The sequence below is a fragment of the Raphanus sativus genome, chromosome 3, assembly GCF_000801105.2.
Source record: "Raphanus sativus cultivar WK10039 chromosome 3, ASM80110v3, whole genome shotgun sequence".
Classification (NCBI taxonomy): domain Eukaryota; kingdom Viridiplantae; phylum Streptophyta; class Magnoliopsida; order Brassicales; family Brassicaceae; genus Raphanus; species Raphanus sativus.
This window is the reverse complement of record NC_079513.1, coordinates 10815987-10839597: the sequence shown is the minus strand read 5'-3', so window position 1 is coordinate 10839597 and position 23611 is coordinate 10815987. Positions and strand designations below refer to the sequence as shown.

Below are 23611 nucleotides of genomic sequence, written 5' to 3'. Positions count from 1 at the left end.
TGTACTTGAAGTGCCACCTAAATTTGGGCTTCTTCACCGGTGGTGAATATGTTTTGTTAGCCAATGACCCGTACATTCAATAACAATAGTTTGTAAATACATAACCAGAGACTGTTCGGACTCTTTATTCTCACTTCTCGTGGACTCATGGCTGTACATGAAGTGACACACACTTACCCTTACTCCATGTATTTTGGTCTTGTATTTAAATCACCAATTTTTGTAAAACTTCCTCTTTTTGTGAGTTGTAACCCACCTGTTTCTGCCAAACAGATTCAACCAACAAACAAGTAGCCTAGTCTCTTTGTGCTTCATGTCAAGTTTGAACTTCTCTAGTTTAGGAAATTCAAGTTGCTTCTTGTGTCCTTTGCCAATGTTATCCCCCGAAACTGAATATGATCTGTGAAATGCCTTTTCAGTGAGCACAACATATTCCTTGAACTAGATTGTAATAGCTGACTGAAATCTCTACTTGTGCTTCACCTGAAACTTTTCTTTTAAAGTATCATGCGAACTTGACCACACTGAGCACAAATTGCCACCAATAACTTGAGATCTTGAACTGACTACTTAGTTCTCATCCACTGTTCTGAAGTGTGCGTCTCTTCTCCATGACGCATGAACTCCAGAAACAGAAACAGCTTCTTTAACCGATTCAAAGCTTCAATTTCCCATGTTGTTGCAAGGAAGAGAGTGGAAACGAGTCGTATTATCTGGAGGTTATTGTCCTTCACACCATACTCTTCTTCAGAACCATTACCTTTGATCTGAATAAACTGCAGACAAACAAAAATATTGCACACAACTTGGTCTCCTTCTGTCTTGCTCTGTCCCAACATTCTTTGAAGCACTGAATCATGCACAGTCTCGCATGATACATTGGTTCTCTGAATTGCACAGAACAAAGTAGTTTCGCAACGGCATTTGTTGAACGTCCCACATCTCAATCTAATCTTCATTTTTCAAATCTCTTTTGACATGAGTGAGGTGATTAATCAATATCTGTCTATGTATTGTCGTCCTCTTTTGGGGTCGGAAATCTGTTTCTTTGGGCTGAACTTCTCATTATCACTGCCTGCCAATCTGATTCGATCTTCCTAATTCTTGGCTCATCATCCCTATGTTCATCGGTCGGTTTTAACATGTCAGTGGCGCAAGAATGAGCGATATTTGGTATTCATTTTCCTGGATTCGAAGTATCTTTGTATCTTTGAACTTGATATTCTTCAACTTCTTAACGTGTACACACACACACACAGTTTGCTTCTACCCACTCTGGCGTCGATTCTACCTTCTCCTATCGTGAAAAAAATATCGATAAACAAAATATCCGCACCCACAGATAATGATGGCTAATACAGACACCGACAAAAACAAAATATCGATAAATTTCCTATCGTGAAAAAAAAAAACAATTTATCACAGTTAATATACAAATAATGTATGGACAACCCTACCTCAATTAGGCTTTAACTAATGGTTTCGACCAACATAAAAACATATTTTATATGTAGTTAGCATCACTAGACTGTCATATTACGAAGAACAGAGAATCTGCAGCACGTTCACGAGCTAGGAAACAAGTTAAGAATGAAACATGAGAAAAAAAAATAAACTTGTGAGATTGTTTTAGTGTATGTATGTTCTTGATCTAATAAACTTATTTTGTGATCAAGGGTAAAGGTAAATATCTCATTTCTTTTGATTCAGTGCTTTTTTTGTTCTGAATGTTCTGAGCTAATGGCATGAGGTGGAGACGATCATGCCAAGTGAGCCCCCATTCGAACATAAGAACAAGTTCTTTCCATATTATTTACTTTCACCGAGCCTGTTCAAATTTTTGAGTATGAACACTTGTTTAAGTATGTATCCGATAACATTATAGAAACGAATGAAAATTGAAAACAGAACACTGTGGTTCTGTTTCATAGTTCGGATATTATTGCTATCATTATTTTAAATATTAAAAGAAAAAAGAAAAAGAAAAAATGGGATATTTAAAAACCGAAATATCATGTTATATAAAAGTCCATCTAATTATATAAAATAAAATCTGTTGTAAATGGAAGTGATTTCATATTATTAATCTCGAGGACCAAAGGTCCATATATATACAAGTTAGAAATGAGATAAATATAAATTCCATAACATAAGGGAATATAAATCCTAATCTATTTATGATTATGATAATCACTAATTACATATGGATAAACATGAATCTTCTTGATGTTTATCTTCTTGGACTTGTCTCTATCTCTACTCCATTGGGCCGCCAGCTTCTGGTCTTCATGGGCTGGGCTTGAGTCAGGCCTGGTCATGTCTGGTTCAACATAGACTGGTCTGGTCCGGTCCGGTTCGGTTCGGTCCGTCCGGTTTGTCCAGAAATGGTTTGGTCCGGTCTGTCCGGTTTGGACAGAAATGAGTCGATCACATAATATATTCACAACACTCCCCCTTGATCGATACATACGTTTCAGGGTCAGTAACATGCTCCTATGTTGTCTCGTTAAAACCTTTCTAGGAAAACCCAGTGGGATAAAACCATAGATAAGGAAAAAGAGTACAACGCATGAACTCATTATTTAGATGTCATAGACATCAGACCTTTGTGGATACATTCTACCAAACTTAGAGTTTTGGTGTTGCCTCATTAAAACCTTACCGGTAAAACCTAATTGGGACAAAAACCAGGTGAAGAGAAAAGAGTACAACCTGTACCACTCCCCCTGAATTGTACCTCCGTGCAATGTCTTTCAATTGCTGTATAATTCATCTGAACTTGTTTCAGTGATCATGAGGTATATATGTACTTATTAGTACCTTCGTCCATTACTTAAAAATGATCAGATATGTTCTATGGTTCTTGACCAGAACATATGGACTTTCTATGGGAGTATTCATCCATCTTGAAATGGATCTTATCTTTAAATACTTTCTGTTCATCCTTGGTCTATTTGAATTTATAAAATTTGTCCATGAGTATCATTAGTATATCCATGATTTTATTTGGATCATACTATTGCACATTCCGTCCTTAAAGGTTAACCAAAATTCTTCATGAAATTTTCTATGTAGCATATGCCAATAAAACTTTCATGGCCGGCTGGAAGCCTTCCTTTGGGTCAACATGCCGTTCCATTTTGCTTGGTGTCTCAAGGTCGGATCAGGACCTATGGAACGGGTCGGAATTGCCTAGGACCAAGGTGGTTTAAGGTCAGACTTGGATATGGATCCTTATAGTCGTGAATCTGATGGACTCATCACTTTATTGCTTTGACCATATCATATCCAGTTCTTGGTATGTTAGATCATGGATCTCAATACATATTTATACGGCTGTGATCTTCATTCTAGATCATTTTATTTCCATTACAGCCTGTCCAAGAATCAGTTGGACTTAATTATCCTTTCTTAGGTAATAAACACAAGGAATTTATTTCATATTTATGGACTAATCTGAAATGTTTTTATAGAACTTTCTTACTAAGTTTCTCTTAGTCTTAATTATATGTGTATACACGCAGGCAGCTGCTTCTATGATAGTCCATGAACAACGCAGGAACAATGTTGTTCTATGAGATTCACATTTCTCATTTCTTTTAGATCTTTTGATCTTTTAAATCTCAGGTCATATGTACCTTTATATATCCACGGATTTATTGTACTACTTACTGCGATTTTCTTATGTGTTTCCAGACATTATATTATGCAGTAGCATTCACCACGTAGGAATTTATTTCCTTCTAATATGTTCCTTAGTCTCTGTGGATAACCTTGTGTAATAAAGCCATTCCTTGAATGCTCTATGCTTGGATATGGACGACCTATGTATGGTCATGTCCTTTCTCACGGTTTCCATTCATCACAAGACTCTTATGTCCCTGGTTAGATGGTCTCCGCATCTCTTATTCTTTACTTGGAACCCCACGTTCATTTCTTTATTTATTTTACGAGTACTCTCATGTGTGGGTTCGAGATCCTCTTTTATTCTTATTCTCAAGTGCTTTCTCATATGCATCTTATCACTTATGTGTGTGTATGTGTCGACACTTATATACTGTTCCATCGCGTTCTATCGCGTTCCAGACATGTTTAAATCGATTTAGAGATTTTATTATCCAGGACCTTTGCTACCTTGTATCTTGGCGTCCCAAGCTACATGGTTTGGTACCTTAGATGTTCAGCTGGCCAGCATTTTCTCTATGTCTGGTCTGGTTTCTTTTAGTAAACTCGGATATATCATTTTTATGCACCTTTACTCTCATTTTCGAGATTCCTATGTATATGGAACATACAGGTCTATTTTATAGACTCACTTATAGCAACTTGAATATTTATTTCGTGGTGCTAAGCTGGTTATGACATAGTCATTCGGGTAATCTGTCTGGCTATCATCTTGTATGATTTTCTTTCTTTGTATGGACGTCCAAAATTATATTCTATGGTCCGAGGATCTTGCCAAGACAATGGTGGTTCATACCAATCCATTTCTCTTATTCTTTCCAGCTTATTGTTTTCTCATTTTAATGAATGTTGGATAGACAGATTTATCTTGTATAAATCAATGTTCCTTAGCCACAATCTAGTCACTCATGTTTGGCTTATGGTTTATTAAAATTCGTGGGAGAAAAACATATCACTTATCCAACATATATTCCCAATCTTATCTAATTTCCTTATGAGATTACATCCTAGATGGCACAAATGTTTGTGGTGTTCTATTTTATTTTTTATTTTAGGATGGTGTCTGGATCATGACCCGTAATCATTTTGAGATGGGAATATCTATGCTTTACTTTAATGGCCTGATGCTTATACTTCAACTTGTATGAATAATTTGTTTATGTCCCATGTCTTGGACTATAAATTTCGAATTTCTATTATGTCCCCAAGTCTCGGATCTATGGACTATAAATTTCGAATTTCTCTTCTGTCCCCAAGTCTCGGATCCATGGCCAATGGCTCATTTAGATTCACAAAAGAATTCAGTCCGAGTAGATCTATAGTATGGACATGTGTGGATTTGTCCTCACTTCCATTTCATGGACATACTATAATCTGTTAAAAATCTTGGGAATTAATCCATGTCCTTAACCAGATATCTATGTGACCTCTGTATGGAGAGTCAGTGAACTTATAAGTTCATACTTGGTCGAGTGTTGTTATGTCCGACCAGAAATACTACTGTGGACTGATGGTAGGAACCAAGACCACGGTTATTGTGGTTTCCATTTCCATGGTTGTCGAGTTTTTATTGTGGTTTAAAAAGACAATGTGTCTGAGCTCTTATATCCAAAAGATTATGGTGTGTTCATGTATCATAGGGTTATCCTCTCTCCCCCTCATGAACATACTGTAATCTTTGGATGCTCATGACTTTTTATAAATTTGTATAGTCTAAATCTTATAGGTTACAATTCGAAATTTATTCAGCCAGGTTATTAGGAACATGTTATAAAATCATTTCTGTAAGAACACAAAATTATTGTGCCATTTCCGTGATACCTTGTGGACAATGAAGCCTCATGAGTTTCCCTTGTGTTCATACGACACACGTGAGATTTATGGGAGAACTCTTTTGTGCCTTTAAATATTTGCATCAAATTTTAAAATCTAAGTCCGGATGGCTAATCCGGTCATACATTAAGTATAATTTCGTGGCTAACCTTACTGGTTACCAAATGCCATTGTTCCTTATCATATTGATCATTCGGCATAGTCTAGATCAACATGGAGAATTTATTCTCGATCATTTATACCTTTGGCAATTTTTCTTTATATATATAAACAGAAAGAACATTTCTGTCCTTAGCCCATTCGAAACCATTCAAAATAAATTAATGGGGCTTTCATTTTGAGTGAATAAAATCGTTCCCCTTAGGGAAATGCCATAGGTGTGGTCATATTTAGACTCACTGATTTTCGAAATTTTACTTGTCATTTTTCAATCAAAGATTGCAAGCAAATCAATTAAGATAAAATTTTACTAATGCTTTTATATATGACAAGATGAAATGGAATGAAAACCAAATCATAAATAAAAATTCAGAATGTCAAAACCGGCCAGTCCATTTTAATACCTTGGACATGGCTTTCATTGATTCTCATTTAATGAATAGACCAAACTCACAATTCATGTGAGTCCACCCGGATTCTTCATCAGCTTCAGGACATATTTCAAGTGCTCGGTTCTCATGGTATATCTCCATAATTTCATCAAGTTTGTTGAGATTATCTATCCTGTTTTGCTTCTTTTGCTCAAGAGCTAAAAGATATGAGAGAAGGTCATAATAGGTTGTGAAACCTTTAGCCTTATGTGATAACAACACTTCCTTTGAATGGAATGTGTCACGAGTTTTGTTTAACATATCCTCGTTTATTATCACTTCACCACATAGTCTAAGACTATAGGTGATTCTCATAAGATCAGAGTGGTAGTCATCCATGGATTCATAATCCTGGAACCTCAGAACATTCCATTCTTTCATGGACTTATATAATAATGGCTCTGAGAATTGGATATTCAAACTTGACCAGAGAACATGAGGATCGTTGACATAGCTGTACTCATTTCTTAGATCCTCAACGAGATGATTTCGCATAATCATAATGGCTCTATGCCTTTCACACGCAAGGGTGTCATTTCCATATTTGATACACTTCCCGAGTCTTTTAGACTTTAAGTCGGCAGAAGTGTTCATAGCCCAATCAAAATAATTGTCTCCAATGAGATCAAGGGCATTATAATCCGAGTGTTGGAATCTCGACATCTGAATCATATCAAACAATGATCAGTCAATATCAGTGCATACATTTTCTCATGCCAGTCGGCTATGTAAAGGAACAATGCCATGCGGCCATTTTAGGCTGCAAAGACCATCCGGTCATCAAATAAAATCAAGAAGCCATACGGCTATGTTGTTTAGCAATATCAGTTCCATACTAATATAAACCTCAAGCCACACGGCTTTGGTTAAAACAAAACAAGACCTGGTCGGTTTTAAAACCGATATAATATAAGTGTATGGTCGATGTTTGTAGATTAGTATGAACAAGAACACAACCGGTTTTAAGGTTGGTTTAGCACTGTCCGGTTTTCAAAACCGGATAAGGATTATAAAATCCTAGATTCAAGGGTTTGCTAAAGATTATCTAATCCTATCAATCGATTCCTAATTCATGGAATTCTACTCCGATATCCTAGCAATTTGTTTCTATCAGGATGTTCAATCAAACATTATGATCTCATGATCAGGGTTACCTTAACCTCCTATTGGGTTGACTGGTATTGTAAATCAAGAGTTCATCTTGGTTAAACCCAAGAGTAAAGCAAGTTAGTATAAATTGAAACAAAATCTCCAACAAAAAAAAAAACTATAGATAGTTGGCGGCTTAGTCTCTTGGTTAGGGTTTGGATCTTGATAAGCTCATGAATCAAGGCTGCTCTTGAGTTATATGCCTTAAACACAAACGCAAATCAAGTTAGTTTAAGAATCAAACACAAATCGCATAACAATGAAAAAGATTAGGGTTTGCGGCTTTGGGTTGGAATCAATGGAGTTGATTTGCAAGCAAGGAGATTGTGGCTTCATGACTTGGATCTCCATCAGGTCGTGTATTCACATCAATCTTAAAACAAAGGATCATAAAGATCAAAAACGAATCAGTATGATTAATTAAGCAAATCGGCTATCAAGTAAACAAGAAAAAAAAGTTGACAGCCTTAGGTTTTCTGATGTTGACGGTACGGCTTGTAGCTGACGTAGAGAACGCGTCTGATCACGGATTGAGGTGAGGTCTGCGGCGTTGGATTCTCCTCGTCAATAGCTTCAAATGGATATGTCGCACGTCGTCTGGATCGTTATGGTTTGGGAGAACGATCGATTTGAAGTTGAGTCTTTTAGAGAGAGAAATCGGGCAGATTAGGGTTTCCCTGTCCGATTGACTTGTAACGACGATTGCGGGCTCGTCCGAACTCGGATTGCGTCAAGGTCTTCGGCGTTGGATTCGTCTCTCCGAGATCTTCAAATCGGTAGGTAGCTCGTCTTCTGGTTCCTCGTGGTTAGGGAGTTCGAACTGTTTGAAGTCGGCGAATAAACTAGGGTTTTCTAGGATTTTAGGTTTAGCTCGAGTTTTAGGTTAGCTCGTGCTGATAACGTGTTGTAAATGGAAGTGATTTCGTATTATTAATCTCGAGGACCGAAGGTCCATATATATACAAGTTAGAAATGAGATAAATATAAATCCCATAACATAAGGGAATATAAATCCTAATCTATCTATGATTACGATAATCACTAATTACATATGGATAAACATGAATCTTCTTGATGTTTATCTTCTTGGACTTGTCTCTATCTCTACTCCACTGGGCCGCAAGCTTCTGGTCTTCATGGGCTGGGCTTGAGTCGGGCCTGGTCATGTCTGGTTCAACATAGACTGGTCTGGTCCGGTCTGGTTCGGTTCGGTCCATCCGATTTGTCCAGAAATGGTTTGGTCCGGTCTGTCCGGTTTGGACAGAAATGGGTCGATCACATAATATATTCACAACAAAATCCATAAATATTTTATAAAAAATAATGGTTTTTTGGTATAAAACCGGAAACCGACAATTTAAAAACCGAAGCAAACAAAAAGAGATATGATTTTGATATGGTAATGGTATCTATTTTTTATAAACCAAAATACAGAAAAACTTAAAAACAAAACCTAACAGATATTCGAGATATCGGGATTGAATAGCCCTAATAAAAATATACATACAGATTAGGTTTTTGCCGTCGGATCATAGAGTTTCCATATGAGTTGTCTACTTTTGCATCCATTATCTTCAAAGAAAACTGCAGTTAAGAGCATATCGCTCTTGTAACTTGTTGATAAGGGGCTTTTTTGGGTCTAGCTCTCGCAACAAGAAGAAGAGGAAGAGGAAGAGGAAGAGGAAGAGGAAGAGGAAGAGACATGTCCGAGATCCCTCTAGATCTCTTGGTCGAAATTCTTATCAGACTGCCAGGAAAGTACTTGGCGAGGTTCAAGTGCGTCTCAAAGCAGTGGTCATCACTCATCTCTTCTCCATATTTTTGCGAAAGTGTATATACGATCACACAACGAAAACAACAACCACGTCTATACATGTGTTTGGTGGGTGAACGCGGGCAAAGTGCACTGCTGTCCATGTCATCAACATCTCCAGACAACACTTGTTTTGTGGTCGACCAAGATTTGAGCATCCCAGGGATGGGATGCTACTACTTGAATGATCTCCACGGCTTGATGTGTTTCACAGTGGGGAAAAAGGCTTGTCTATACAACCCCAGCACCGGACAGCGTTTGACCTTACCCAAGATAAAAGCTGACATCATAGCCGATAAAGGTCAAACGAGGTATATTAGCCGGTACTCTTTCGGATATGATTCAGTTAATGATCAACATAAACTATTATGCACAAGTGTTATATATTCGGGCAAATTGTTTAATCTGAAATCAGAGCACTGGGTGTTCGTGCTAGAAGCTGGAGGTTCCTGGAAAAAAGGTTGTTTCGCATAAGAATTATCGTCCTCATGCCCCTTTCTCACGAGGACAGTCTATCAGTGGATCAGTAGTACATTATCTGGCGTGGCATGATATGTACACTTGCGCGATTGTGAGTTTCGACGTTAGGTCTGAAGAGTTAACTACCATCATAGCACCTGAGGATGTCATGGCTAATATGTCCGTTCCTGCAATTGAGATGAAGGCAGAACTTATAGATTATGGTGGCAAAATAGCTATTTTCGAATGTAGCTACTTAAAAACTGAGGGTATGGCGGTATTATTGGTATTGGAAGATGCTGAGAAAAAGGAATGGTCCAAGAGGAGTCTGGTTTTGCAGCCTTGTCAGAGGCATTTAGTCCAGGACACTGAGTTTATTGTAAAAGGCACAACTCAAGACGGAAAAGTTATCTTGGCACCGTTGGAGATGCATTCTGGATTCTACATTTTGTGTTATGATTTGCAAAGCAATGGCTTAAGTAAGGTTGAAATCCAAGGAGTACCACACCGTTGGTTTGACGAAGAATGCTACTATGACTTGAGGTTGATGAGTGAGAGTGAGAGGGTCATCTACTTGGAAACTTGAGCACTAGTTTTTTTACCGTTTTTTTACAATTCAAACATTGCTGTTAGAATAAATGTAACTGAGTGAGAGTGAGACGGTCATCTTCATGGGATATGCTTTCTTCTTTTGATCCGTTGTTTTATTATCTTGCTTGATTTATATTTTTATGTTTCATATAACTATATGTGCTTTTTCGATATAATTTTACTAAATATTGTCAAATAATGCTAAGAAAAAATATAGGTATTTTCATTCTTAATATAAAATCAAAAATATAATACTTACTTTGTACTTATATGAAATGTATATAGAGATATATTATTAGTTTATAATTTTAGTGGGACCATATATTTACATAGGATTTTCTAAAAAAAATATTATCTTATTTTTTTTTATTTGTATCATATTTGAACCGGTCCAACTCGGGACCGAGAAAATTTCTTAATTTATTGAGATTATTAATTTATCGAGTATTAATTTATAGAGATTATACTGTATTTTTTTATAATACTAGTATTCGAATACCCTTGAAAGAGACCCGACTAGAATCTAATAATTGTTTATTGGAGCTAAGCCGGAGAATTCTCCGAAGACATTCATGGGGCCGTTTTTTCACCCCATTTTAATCGACGGTTACTAAAACTCGAACTTAGTTAGAACTTGTAGTCGTGAAGCCCTTTACCATCAGAGACATTACCTAACTAGCTGATATTCCCGTGCTCATGCACGGATATAAATATTTATAAATCATATTATATATACATATATATTTTCGTTTTTAAATTTGATTTTTAAAATTTATAAATGTTTCCTTTTTCAGTATATATGTTATATGAAATTTTTTTAAAAGGAAACTACATAAAAACAATAATAGTATTTAAATGTAATATTTTTAATTCATTAAGGGTATCAATGTAATCAACCATCGTGAGAGTTAACGTGAGCGCGACACATAGAAAACTGACTTCTCAAATAATATTATAGAGATATATAAAGGGTTATAACTAATTCATTAATCACCATTTGATTTTAAATATATTTTTTTGAAAATTTGGTTTTATGTTGAAAGTCAATGATTAAACCCGAGTCTAATAGTGTACAATACATGCAAAACTAACACACATTTGCTTAGAATTAATTTTGCTACCACTTAAAAGGATGAAACTAGCCCTTGGTAGAAAACAAACTTGTAGTAAACATCATTAATAAATATGACGAATACAAACATATGATAGAATAGAACTACTTAGAATGGCCTAATTAAGAACCCACTACAAGAAAACACGCTGATACTGAAAGATTTTTTCCTCGGTATTTCGTCGGAATAAGCGTATTCCGACGAAATACCAAGGAAAATGTCCCTCGAAAAAATCTCCTCGAAATTTCATTTTCCCTCGAAATGTGCTCGAAAATTTGTGACGGAATTTCGAAGAAACATAATTCCGAGGATATTTAGAGGACTGTCCTTCGTAGAAGAGGTCCTCGGTATATATTGAGGAACAATTCCCTCGGTATATACCGGGGATTATACCGAGGAAAAATACCTACGAAAGTTTTCGAGGAAACGGGGTCGTCGGAAAATTCCAAGGGACTTTTTCCTCGAAAAATTTCGAGGACCAGTGTTCCTCGGAATATTTCGAGGGAAAGTTTCCTCGAAAATTTTCGAGAAAAGCAGCCCTCGAAAATTTTCGAGGAAACTGTCCCTCGGAATATTCGAGGAACACTTCCCTCAGTATATACCGAGGATAGCTGTTCCTCGGAATATATTGAAAATTATTATTTTTTTAAAAAAATATTTTTTTAAAAAAATATTTTTAAAATTTAAATTCGAAAATATAAAATTAAAATTTAAATTGAAAACATATTATTTAAAATTCAAAGTCATACAAATCAAAAGAAAACATTTAGAGTTTTTGAAAGAAATTAAACTACGGGGTTTGGAAGTCCGGGTCTGGCATGGTCGGGAAGTCCACGTTGGCGTTCGGGTTCATGCTCCTCATCATCGCCATCATTTGCTCGTTCAGCTTCCTCTGTGCCTCCCAGCCTGCCTCTTGACTCGCCACCATGGACTCAAGCGCAGATATTCGAACATCCTTGTCCCTCATCTGACTCAGAAGGACTTCTTGATCAACATAGGACGGTGGTGGTGCAGAAGCAGACGGAACCGAGGAAGACCGACGAGCCAAACCGAACAAACGGCCCTTCTTCTTTGGAACCGACTGAAAAAGAAAGTGTCAAATTTAAATAATATAAAAATGGATTGAACTTTAAAAAATGAACTTACCGCTTCAACGATTTGGTTGATCCGAACCCGAGGCAAGCCGGTCGATCCCGTCGAATCGTCATCCTCGGTTTGAAGCTGAGACACTTCCTGTTCCATCTTACTGTCGATGAGGGTGACCACATCCCTCACAACACCATCATCAATCTCGCCGGTCTTCTTGTTGGTATACGCCGTCTTTATTAGGCGGAGATGATCAACCGGCTCCCCCTCATTTTCTTCCGCCTTGAAAAAAACATAAATTAAACAAACATTAGTAATTAAAAGAAATGCACAAAAAATATTAGAATCTTAAATAATATAATAAAACCCGACAAGCTTACCAAGCGATCCCCCAGACTGGCTAAAGATTAAGCACCCAAGTTATGGATGTACATGCCCTTCCCCTTACGGTCGCTCTTGCGGTTGGTGGAGTTGGTGGAAGAAGTTGCTCTCACTTCGTTCTTACTCCAATGCACACCCAACTCCCGCCACACCGTCGGGTCCATCCCCTTTGGAACCTTTAAAAAAAAATTGTTAAATAAATAAAAAAATATTTTAAAAAATTAAAAAATTGTTTCATAAATAAAAACGAACCTTGTTTATTTCCCACTTCTTCTTCCACGAGTGCATCTGCTTCCCATAGTTGTCCAATGCATCAATAATAATCCATAAAATTAAATTGACTGGTCCATAACTAATTTCATGTTTTCAATATTGCGCTTTAACTTTCATTTTTTAACCTTAAATTTGCTTCTTTTTAGATGTGATCAAAGATAAACTTTGAAATTGAATTTTCTTTTATTTATAATTTGATGATGGTTAGATAGAAAGGAACATGTGTGAATGTCTTTGAAATATTACAATCTTCTATGGACGGAAATTTTTCAATGCGCAGGCTTCAAGCTTTGATTCGAATGAATGGCTAACATACATAGTACACAAAGTATGGACATGAAGCTTAGGTGCTTAGAAAATGGGGTGGTTTATATGATATTGATGTTTGTTATTTGCTTGTTTATTTAGCTATACATTTTGCAGGTTCATAGTTCGATTGATAAATGCCTAATATATACAAACAAACAAAGATATCATGAAGTTTATGTAATAACATATGGTGTACAAAGAAAGGTGATGAATCTAGTGAACATACACCATTAATCGCTAAAATTATATGATTGATTTTATATAGTCTAAACTATTTGTAAAGATAAGATGAATATTTAACATTAGTCAATAGTCAAGTTTGTTGTAGTCGATGATGTAGTATAAAAAAATATAATATGTATAATTAATATTAGACAATTTAGTTGTAAAAAAAAAACTTAATTGTATTATTAAATGAAATTGTCCAACCTAGACTATTTGCAAATAGATAATTATTGTTTATGTTTTAATAGTATTGATATATTTATTATTAGTCAATAGTCAATTTTGTTGTAGTCGATGATGTAGTATTAAAAATATAAGATGTATAATTAACATTAGACAATTTAGTTGTAAGAAAAAAAATTAATTGTATTATTAAATGGAATGGTCAAACCTAGACTACTTACTAGTATTGATATTCTTCCTAGTATTGATATTCTTCCTTTTACAATGAAAGATTTTGCTCCTTTTAAAATTCTGACCAGAACTTTGCATATAATTGTCTCACTATAAATATATCAATCCAAACACAGAAGATAAGACAAAAAAACAAAACAAAAAGAGTTAGGAGATTACTATAGAAATGGCTAGCACCATAAAATTTGTAGTCACATTTGTTTTCACTGTCCTCTTCATCGTATCTTCCGTTCATTGTCAACCAACCACTTCAAATATTCCAGGTAATGGTTTATTCTTCATTTTATAATTACGAAATATATTTTGTCCCTTTTAATGAAAACTAGATCATGACCCGCGCGCCTGCGCGGATTTATCTTTTGATTCACATATTTTATATACATGTTGTATATTATTTAAGATTTATAATATAAAAAGTTAGAATGATCCGGAACCAAAAAAAGTTGACCCGGACAAAAAAAAAATCAAATACCTACTTAGATCAAAATGTTGAGAACTCGAAGAACTCATACCTGAAATGAACAGATTTATAGCCGACCTAGTGAGCTAAATTTCAAACATAATTTTTTTGTTATATTTTTAATTCATTTTTTTTAGTTGGTGAGATTTACTATTTATTCGAAAGATTTTTGGCTAATTTAATGGTATATATTCGTAGGTTTTTTTTTCTGAATAGAAAAAAAAATTTGGGTCTTGATTAAATTTATATTATATGACAAATTGCTACTATAAATAATTTTTATAAAAACTAATTTGTAACAGTAATATCATTTTGTTATAAATTAGTATATGATAGTTTATAGGTTCAAAGTATAGAGTTAGTCGTCTTTATAGTATTGCTAATATTGATAGATGCAAGTTAATGAATACATATAATATATTGTATTATTAGTAATATGTCGTATAGTATTATATGTTAGTAGATGTATTAATAATCTATCTTATATGCTAGTGGATGTATCTAGCTTATAGTAAAATATATGTAATATAAAGAAACATGCGTAGTGGATATAATAATAAGGTAAGAAGTAAAAAACTATGATAATGGTTGATATTAATTATTTATAAAAAAACATGTCTAATAATAAGTAGATTAATATTACATTAATTACATAAGGTTCAACTTTAAAATCCACCTAGAATAAATTGTAATGTTTTTGTTTTAATAAGATAGATTATATACATACTGGATTCAAGGCCGGATTTAGGCAAAGCCAATGAAACATTAGTATTGGCCCCCAAATTTTTTTGACATATTTTATATGGGTTTAGGCCCTCAAATTTTGAAAAAAACTCTTACAAATGTCCTTAAAAAATGTTTATCGCCCCCATATTTTCAGATCCGGCCCTGATTGGTTTGGTAATATTTATATAATAAAATAGGTTATGGAGTAAAGCAGATGGGTCGTCAATGTTTCCCTAAGTTAGAGATATGTCGTGCTGGAGATTCCGGCTGCATTATTTTTTGTAAATATCAGGGTTATTACGATGGCGTATGTACTTCTGATTCATGTTGTTGTCAGCTTTGAATATCAGTTAAAGACCAAAATAAAATAACTTAAATCAAATATTTTGGTATCTACTTGAAAAACACAACATCGTTATTTTCATATATGTGTTTTAATTAATCTGTACATAGAGTTCAGAACCAATAAAATTAGCAAATTGAAGTTATTTTTGATTAAATTCCGAGCAATATATAGCTTATGCAATGTGAATAAAATCTAAAAGAAATTCAAAATACTAGTGAATACTCGACAATCGGTCTTGGATTATTTAAAAAATATCATTTAATCAATTAACTCAACCAATTATAACAAAACCTAACACTATTTCATTGTTCACACAATATTTAATAAATTAAAATGTGTATTAAAATACGTAAACTACTTATATTGTGAAGCAATTTCTTCTTTTTTTTTGGCTAAAACTACTTAGAATAGGAAAAAGAGGAATTAGTATTTTTGGGCATACTATGCTACTCTGCAAATGAAAATTAATTTCTAAGTATCTTTATTATCGCATGTTATAGTTGCTTAATAGTTATTCCTACAGATTGAACCGTTCATCACTTAAAGCCTAACATATTGTAAAATTTTAAATATTTATTGTTACAAATTCAATGACTATAATTATGAATGTTATTATTTTTATGAACAAATATTTATGAAGCTATGAATTATCTATCTTATTAAAGTAGAAACACTACAACATTCTGATTTTATAGTAGTATAAAACCAGAATCTATTAATTTAAAAAAGTTTTATGTTCAAACGTTCATAAATGTTAGTATACTTGCTTTCAAAAAATAAAAAATAAATGTTAGTATACAGTTTACATACTACTCATAGATAGCATATAAATATAACCGGGTCGAATTATTGCAAACTATAAATATCATGTTCAACTATAAACTACATTTCATCCGCGTTTTAAAAACGCGGAATTTATTAGAAAAAAATATTAAAAAAAAAAAGATTTGGTATTTATAAGTTTATGCGTTTTAAAATTTTGTAACCTTATACATTTATATTGTTTGAGTTTTAGTGTTTTCTTATCCAATCCGAATACGTGAAAAATCGCTAAATAAGGTGACCATATAATCAGTTTTAGATTTAACTACAAATACACAATTTAAATACACAATTAAACCTTTTAAAACCCAAAACCACTAATAAACCTTCACTGACAATTGTTGACCCGATAAAATGAATATAATCTGATAATATTTAAAATGATTAATTTTCCTACATATTTTAAAATAGTATATGAAGTTGAATAAACGATTTGAATTGTTATTCTTTGAATTTCAAAAAAAATACTATGTCTTTTTAAGAAAATGAAAAGGTAGTGACCGGGCAAATCCATATCTAGTTGTTTTTAAAATTAGGTGTTTAAGCAAACATTGTTTTTTATTTAGTTTCAGTAATTACTTACATGAACGAAAAAGAAGAAAACCTTCAAATTGGTCTGACTCTCTGTTAAAAGTTTGAATAATTTGTGTCGAGCATCTTTCAAGTCTTGGACTTGTTGTTCAAAGAAACGTCTATTTGTGTGTCTTAGAGTTTTTTTACTCTAAAAAGCATACATTATGAATCTCTGAAATTAGTAGGCAAGTAGGAATGTGCAGATTATTATTGTATTACGCTCTATCATGGGAGTTATAGAATGTCTTTCCAATTTGTGCTGCTTTTAAGTATATGTTGTTGATCAAGAAGCGAGAGATCACCTTAAGAGATGGTAATAGATTTCATCATTTCATCGAGGGTAAATGTTTATGCGCCGATCGAGTATTGGTAATTAAGGTAGCACTAGAACAACTTTATGAATGTGTTATAAGTGTGAACATATAAAGTGAAAGAGGTGAAAGTATAATGTTGTTGCTAGAAATGATGTTTCGGATTCCTAAAACGAGAAGACGAGCCCGATCCAAACTTCCTCTCCATTTTCAACGGAGACGAAGCCTCCTGCTGCTGAGAAGAAACCGCTGATAAGAGGGAATAAGAAAAAGCCGGTGAATCTTGTTTATGTAGGTGGTGAAAAACATGATAAAGTTATTACGTACATCAACATTTTCACTGCAACACAATATGCACTGAAGAAGATATCTAGGCAGAATGCTAGGGATACTATTAAGGGGTTTGAGTCAAATAGAGTAGGTTAACGACATATCACATTAAAATGTAGGAAATATTATTAATTTTTGTTTGGATGTGTAATGTCTTCGTAAATAACTTTCATGTATTCGAAAAATAAAATTTGATAATATTGTTCATCGTCATTTTCCCTCTAAACTCTTGGATGCTTCAATGTATCATCTGGTTGTGAATCACCATTCACCGATGAGATTACTTCTTTCTATTCGGACACTGAGAAATACTGAACTTAGAGCATCCTCATTAGTAAACTCCCTCTTGGGGTTCATAGATATTTTTTAATAATTTTATGATGGGACCATAAATAGTGATGAACCTCTATCAATTGTGTTCTCCCATTGGTAAACCTGAAATTGGAGTTCATAACTTTCATGTAGAAGACTATAGTCCTAACGCAAGATCTCAAGTCAAAAACAGTGCCCACTTAACTTCTGTTACATATATTAACGATCTGAAGTTTATAGAACTTTGTGAAATCTATGAGCATTGTTAACGAAAGTAACTTAAATGTCCACCTACGTAGCCAAACTATTTGTAAAGCCAATAACGACATTAAAAGAAAAGGTTGCAAAGAGGTTGAAGCCGTGAAGGAAACACTAAGAAGAATCAAACGTTCTTGCTCTGTCCGAGTAAGCTACAAACACAAACACATATTCCTAAGCGTATAAGCATTAGTTGAAAAGGCCAGTTTGAGAAACAAAGTCTATTTATCTCCCTAAGCTAAACTTATACAATAATTGTAACGCTTAGGAGGGGGAAACGAGTTTTCGGATCTGGTATCTCCAAGAAAACAGAATCTAAAAAAAAGCAAGAACATGAATTATTTAGATGATGATGATGACCTCAAGGGGAGAAGCATTGAACCAGGCAGCTAGAATGTAAGTAGAGCTTTGAGATATCCCACATCGTTTCAATGATTCTGTAATCTAGTTTGGAGCAATAAACGAACAATATTAGAAAAGTTGTTTGTATATATCTATTCTTATTACAATTCACCAAACCAGAGATGCCAGATTAGTGCCGAGATACTTTTCTCATTCTCTCAAGACATAACTAACTGTTCTCCAGTCCTAACTCACAACAGTTATAAATCAATAATCTAGACCACCGAACTAGACCCCCACTGGAGACAAGTGCTTTCTGAGCAGGTTTTATAGCTAAAATATAGATTAAACTAAACAGAGATTCTCATAAGTATTTGTACGGAAGCAAGGAAGAGAGAGAGAGTACTTGGAGTTGGTGACATCGGAGAAGAGAGAAACAGAGAGAGTGTTTTCGCGGTCGAGATGGAACACCTTCATTCCCTTTGGTCGGAGGCGAAAAAAGTAAAGAGCCGATTTAGGGTTTTACTCCGCCGGAGTTTATTGGAGACACCAGAGATCCAGCAAGTCAGTGGGAGGGAGAAACAAATTTGCAGTGACTTACAGATCGGAGATGACGAAGGAGAGACTGGCGAGAGGGTGAGGTGCTTTTGGAGGAGAAGGCGACTGAGAACATGACGCGTGGCTTGAACTCTTTTCTTCAGGTTCACGCCGAAGGATCGGTTCACCAAATTAAATGCATTTTTTATTTTATTTTATTAATTTAGCCCTAAGAATTCGGGCCCATGAACCTCTTAGATCCGCTAATGCGGATGCTCTTAATTATGAGTTCGATGACACATTGATTATTCTTCTGTAGCCAAAGTGAAGAGGCTTTATTTCATTTTTGTTACAAATAATGACCAGAATATATGTCAAAAGATATTGAAAATAGTTAATTGCTATAACTGATTTGAATAATCAATCTTGAATTGATTTTTGTCAATTCTAAAGCATTTTTAATTTTTGAAATTTTCCGAAAGATACTTGCAATATATGCCCAAAATATCTTTGTGTAACAATATATATATTACCAGTTATAACAGATTGAACAATATATATTTTACCAATTATAACAGATTGAGAAATTAAACTCTAGATTCATTTCTAAATCCATCAATAAAATATTTGTCAAACATAAATCTAGGATTTATGTAGCTTATAAAATCTATAATTTAATATATCCTCTCAAATTTTTCTAACCCTAAAATAGAAGCAATTTTAATCTAATTACAAATAGTCTCGTTTGACAATTGCATCTAACTATATTTTCTGTTATTTTTACTTATACTTAATTTAATTATTATTACCCTAACCTAAAATAAATGAATCAAATAACTAATCTACTGTTTTTTTTAAAAAATAATGATTTCAGTTTATATTAACACTAAAATTAAGTAACAAATGAGTTATATTCTATTTATCAATATAAAATTATATATGCTTACTAATTCGTATAATAAAAGTGGAAGCCCTCCTGATCCATTGGTTTGACTAAGGGTTCAATTGCTTCTACACCCGGAGGTTTGGGGTTCAAACTCTAGAAAATACCAAATTATGCAGATTATAGAGAAACATTTTACATGAGATCTTCAGCTTTGTGTAGGGCGTACCATCGAACATGGATCTCATAGGACGGCTCAGAGTGGTGCAGTCAGGCGTGTATTCTCACAGGGTGGTAGAATTGTCGGCTGTAGAATTGTCTTTGTAATATTCTCATCGTTGTAATAGCATAATTACTCGATAATAATCGATTCAGACGTTAAAAAAATCGTATAATAAAATTGTTCATTGATCTAAACGAAAAAATCTTCAAAATCCTATATATATGTGATAAAATCAATATTAAAAGTTAGCTACTAGTAATATTTAATAACCACTGTCAGATAATCTTTTTTTTTGGTAAAACACTGTCAGATAATCTTCTTTATCAAGTGTAGAAAAATTCTTCAAAAGTTCTTTTCCTTCGAAGCTTCCGATGCTGTTAGAGTAATTTAAGATTCGGAGAGCAGTGGTGATGGGCTCGCGGTAGCTGAACTGATAACAAGCCTTTGTCTGCCATTAGAAATCTATATGATCCTTATCTCAATCTCTTCCGGAGAATTATCCCTTCCGTCTTTGGTACGCTTGACGTTAGCACTTTACTTTTTTTTTTTTGGTTAGCACTTTACTTACTTTTGATGCTTTGGGAATTTTGGGTTCAGTTCTCAACAATAGAAGATGATTAATTATTTGACCCGTAAATCTGAAAGTTTGTGTATTCTGTATTGATCTCAAACGTACAAGGAGGATCCTATATAAACTAGTTACAGTTGACAGATCCTAGAAATAGGGAGAGAATATCTAAACAGAGGAATATACAATAAGACTAAATCTTATTTGAATAATTGATTCTTTCACCCTCCCGCAGTGAGATCGTTGGCGCAGCGAACGGTCAAGCTGGTTCTGAAGTCTGTGAATAGCGAAGTTGGGATCCCTTTGGTGAAGATATCTGTGTACTGAAGTGAAGAGGGAACATGGAAGACTTTGACTTGTCCTAAAGCAACCTTTTCCCTTACGAAGTGCAGATCGATTTCAATGTGTTTGGTCCGTTGATGCTTCACTGGGTTTGTGGATAGGTAGACAGAGCTTATATTATCGCAAAACACTAGAGTAGCCGTGCGGAGTGGACAATGGAGCTCAAGTAGCAGGTTGCGTAGAAAACAAGTTTCCGCAACAGCATTGGCTATTCCCTTGTATTCAGCTTCAGCACTTGATCTTGACACTGTTTGTTGGCGCTTGGAAGACCAGGATATCAGATTTTCACCAAGGTAAATTGCATAGCCGGATGTTGATCTTCTAGTGTCGGGGCAACCCGCCCAATCGGCGTAAGAGTAAGCCGTTAGAGTAGCGAGCTTGGACTTGAAGATTTGCAATCCGTGTGAAGTTGTTCCCTTAATGTATCTGATAATCCGGAGAGCGCTCATATGTTGTTCGCGAGGATCGTGCATGAAGAGACAAATCTGTTGCACAGCATAAGCTATGTCAGGTCTCGTGAAGGTTAGGTACTGCAAAGCGCCAGCTAGACTTCGATACTCAGTTGGGTTTTTGATTGGATCGCCTGTATTTCCTGAGAGCTTCGCATTTACATCAACCGGAGTGAAGACTGGCTTGCACTCTGTCATTCCAGCTCTAGCTATTATCTCTTTCGCATACTGTTGTTGAGTCAATAAGATTCCTTGTTTGTTGTATTCAACCTTGACTCCAAGAAAGTAACTTAATTTGTCCATATCAGTGATCGAAAACTCTTGCTTTAGCTTTGATATGATTCCTGAAATCAACTCCTTAGATGAACCGGTTAGTACTATATCATCAACATAAAGGAGATTTCCTTGGCGAAGGACAAACAGTGATGTATCACTCTTGCTAGTAACAAAGCCAAGACGAGAGAGATAAGAGGCAAACCGAGCATTCCAAGCTCGTGGAGCCTGTTTAAAGCCGTAGAGAGCTTTGTGAAGCTTGCACACGTGATTGGGGTTTGCCTTATCAACAAATCCAGGTGGTTGATGCATGTAGATTGTCTCTGAAATTGAGCCATGTAAAAAAGTGTTTTTGACATCCAGTTGTCTCATATCCCAGCCATTTGAGACGGCAACGTTGAGGACGGTTCGGATTGTCGCAGGTTTGACCACCGGGCTAAACGTTTCATCATAATCCACTCCAGGTTGTTGTGACTTTCCATTTGCTACCAGGCGCGCCTTGTGACGTTCTAGATTTCCTTCTGCATCAAGTTTAAGCTTGTACAACCACAAAGAATTAATAATGTTAGCTCCATAAGGTCTAGGTACTAAACTCCATGTCTTATTTTTAATCTGAGCATCGTACTCATCCGTCATAGCTGGGTTCCAGTTCGGATCAGCTAAAGCTTTGTGGTGGCTAGTTGGAAGACGAGAAGCAGAGGAAGTGTATAAAGAGAAAATTTGCTTAGGTTTTCGAATTCCAACCTGACTTCGTGTCGTCATTCTCGGTGCCGGAAGGGTAGATGGCTGAACGAGAACTCGAGATGATGTTGACGAAGGAAGTGGTTGGGGAAGAGTTGAAACAGTCTGTGTTTGAGGAGCAAGAAGAATATTTTTGAAAATTTGTGAAGGCTCTGTTTCAAGAAAATCAAAGACACTAGAGAGTTTTCTGAGGCTTTTTCTGCTTTAGGAAAAGTATGTTCATCAAACACCACATGTCTAGAAATAATTATACGATTGGTTTTCAAATCTAGACACCTGTATCCTCGATGATGAAGAGGATAACCTAGAAACAAACATGGAGTAGAACGAGGTGAGAGTTTGTTCGTGTTGGTGTAATGTATGTTCGGAAAACAAAGAGATCCAAAGATACGAAGATGATCATACTTTGGGATTTGATTGAAAAGCTTGAAGTGAGGAGTATGATTACCGATAGAAGCAGAGGGCAAAATATTTAGCACATGAGTCGCAACGTTTTAATGCCTCTACCAAATAAGAAAGATGGGCTTGAAACAAGAGTGTCCGTATGGCCTTATTCAGCGTTCTTATCATCCTCTCAGACTTGCCGTTCTGTTGGGATGTATTAGGACAAGAGAACCTGAAAGAGATGCCATGAGTAGAGAAATGATTGTGAAAGTAAGAGTTATCATATTCTCCACCATTGTCGCACAGAAAAGTTTTGATGCTCGTTTTGAATTGGTTACTGACATAGGCGCTGAAGTGTAAGAATTTTGAGAAAACATCACTTTTCCTGCGAATTGGATAAACCCATAAGTAATGTGAAAAATCATCAAGAAAGAGAACATAGTAACGACAACCACTAAGACTGGCAATTGGAGAAGTCCATATATCGGAATGAATAATCTCAAAAGGTTGGTTACTTTGATTCAAAGATTTCTGAAAAGGAAGTTTTAAGTGTTTCCCAATTTGACAAGCATTGCAACAAGATATAAGCTTGTCTTTATTACATGAGAGAAAACCAGAAGAAATAAGAGAATTTAGAGTTGTATTATTTGGTGTGAGCAAGGCGCCTATGCCAGATTGAAGGAGACTCGGTGGTGACTGCCAGCGCCGTGTGATTATTGAGATGAGAAGGCACATGATAAAGATCGCCAGTACTGTCACTGCGGAGTAAGAGTTTCCGAGTTTTGAGATCCTTCACAGAGAAACCAAAGGGG

At 35.1% G+C, this 23611-nt stretch overlaps 1 protein-coding gene across 1 annotated transcript; it reads left to right on the top strand.

The window, feature by feature from the left end:
* The first annotated feature begins 8799 nt into the window (after positions 1 to 8799).
* Positions 8800 to 10174, top strand: LOC130510204 (F-box/LRR-repeat protein At2g40920-like). The gene is given in 2 exon segments (XM_057006619.1): positions 8800 to 9522; positions 9524 to 10174. Coding segments are annotated over 2 exon segments (1155 nt in total). The 5' UTR covers positions 8800 to 8958; the 3' UTR covers positions 10115 to 10174.
* Positions 10175 to 23611: the final 13437 nt, after the last annotated feature.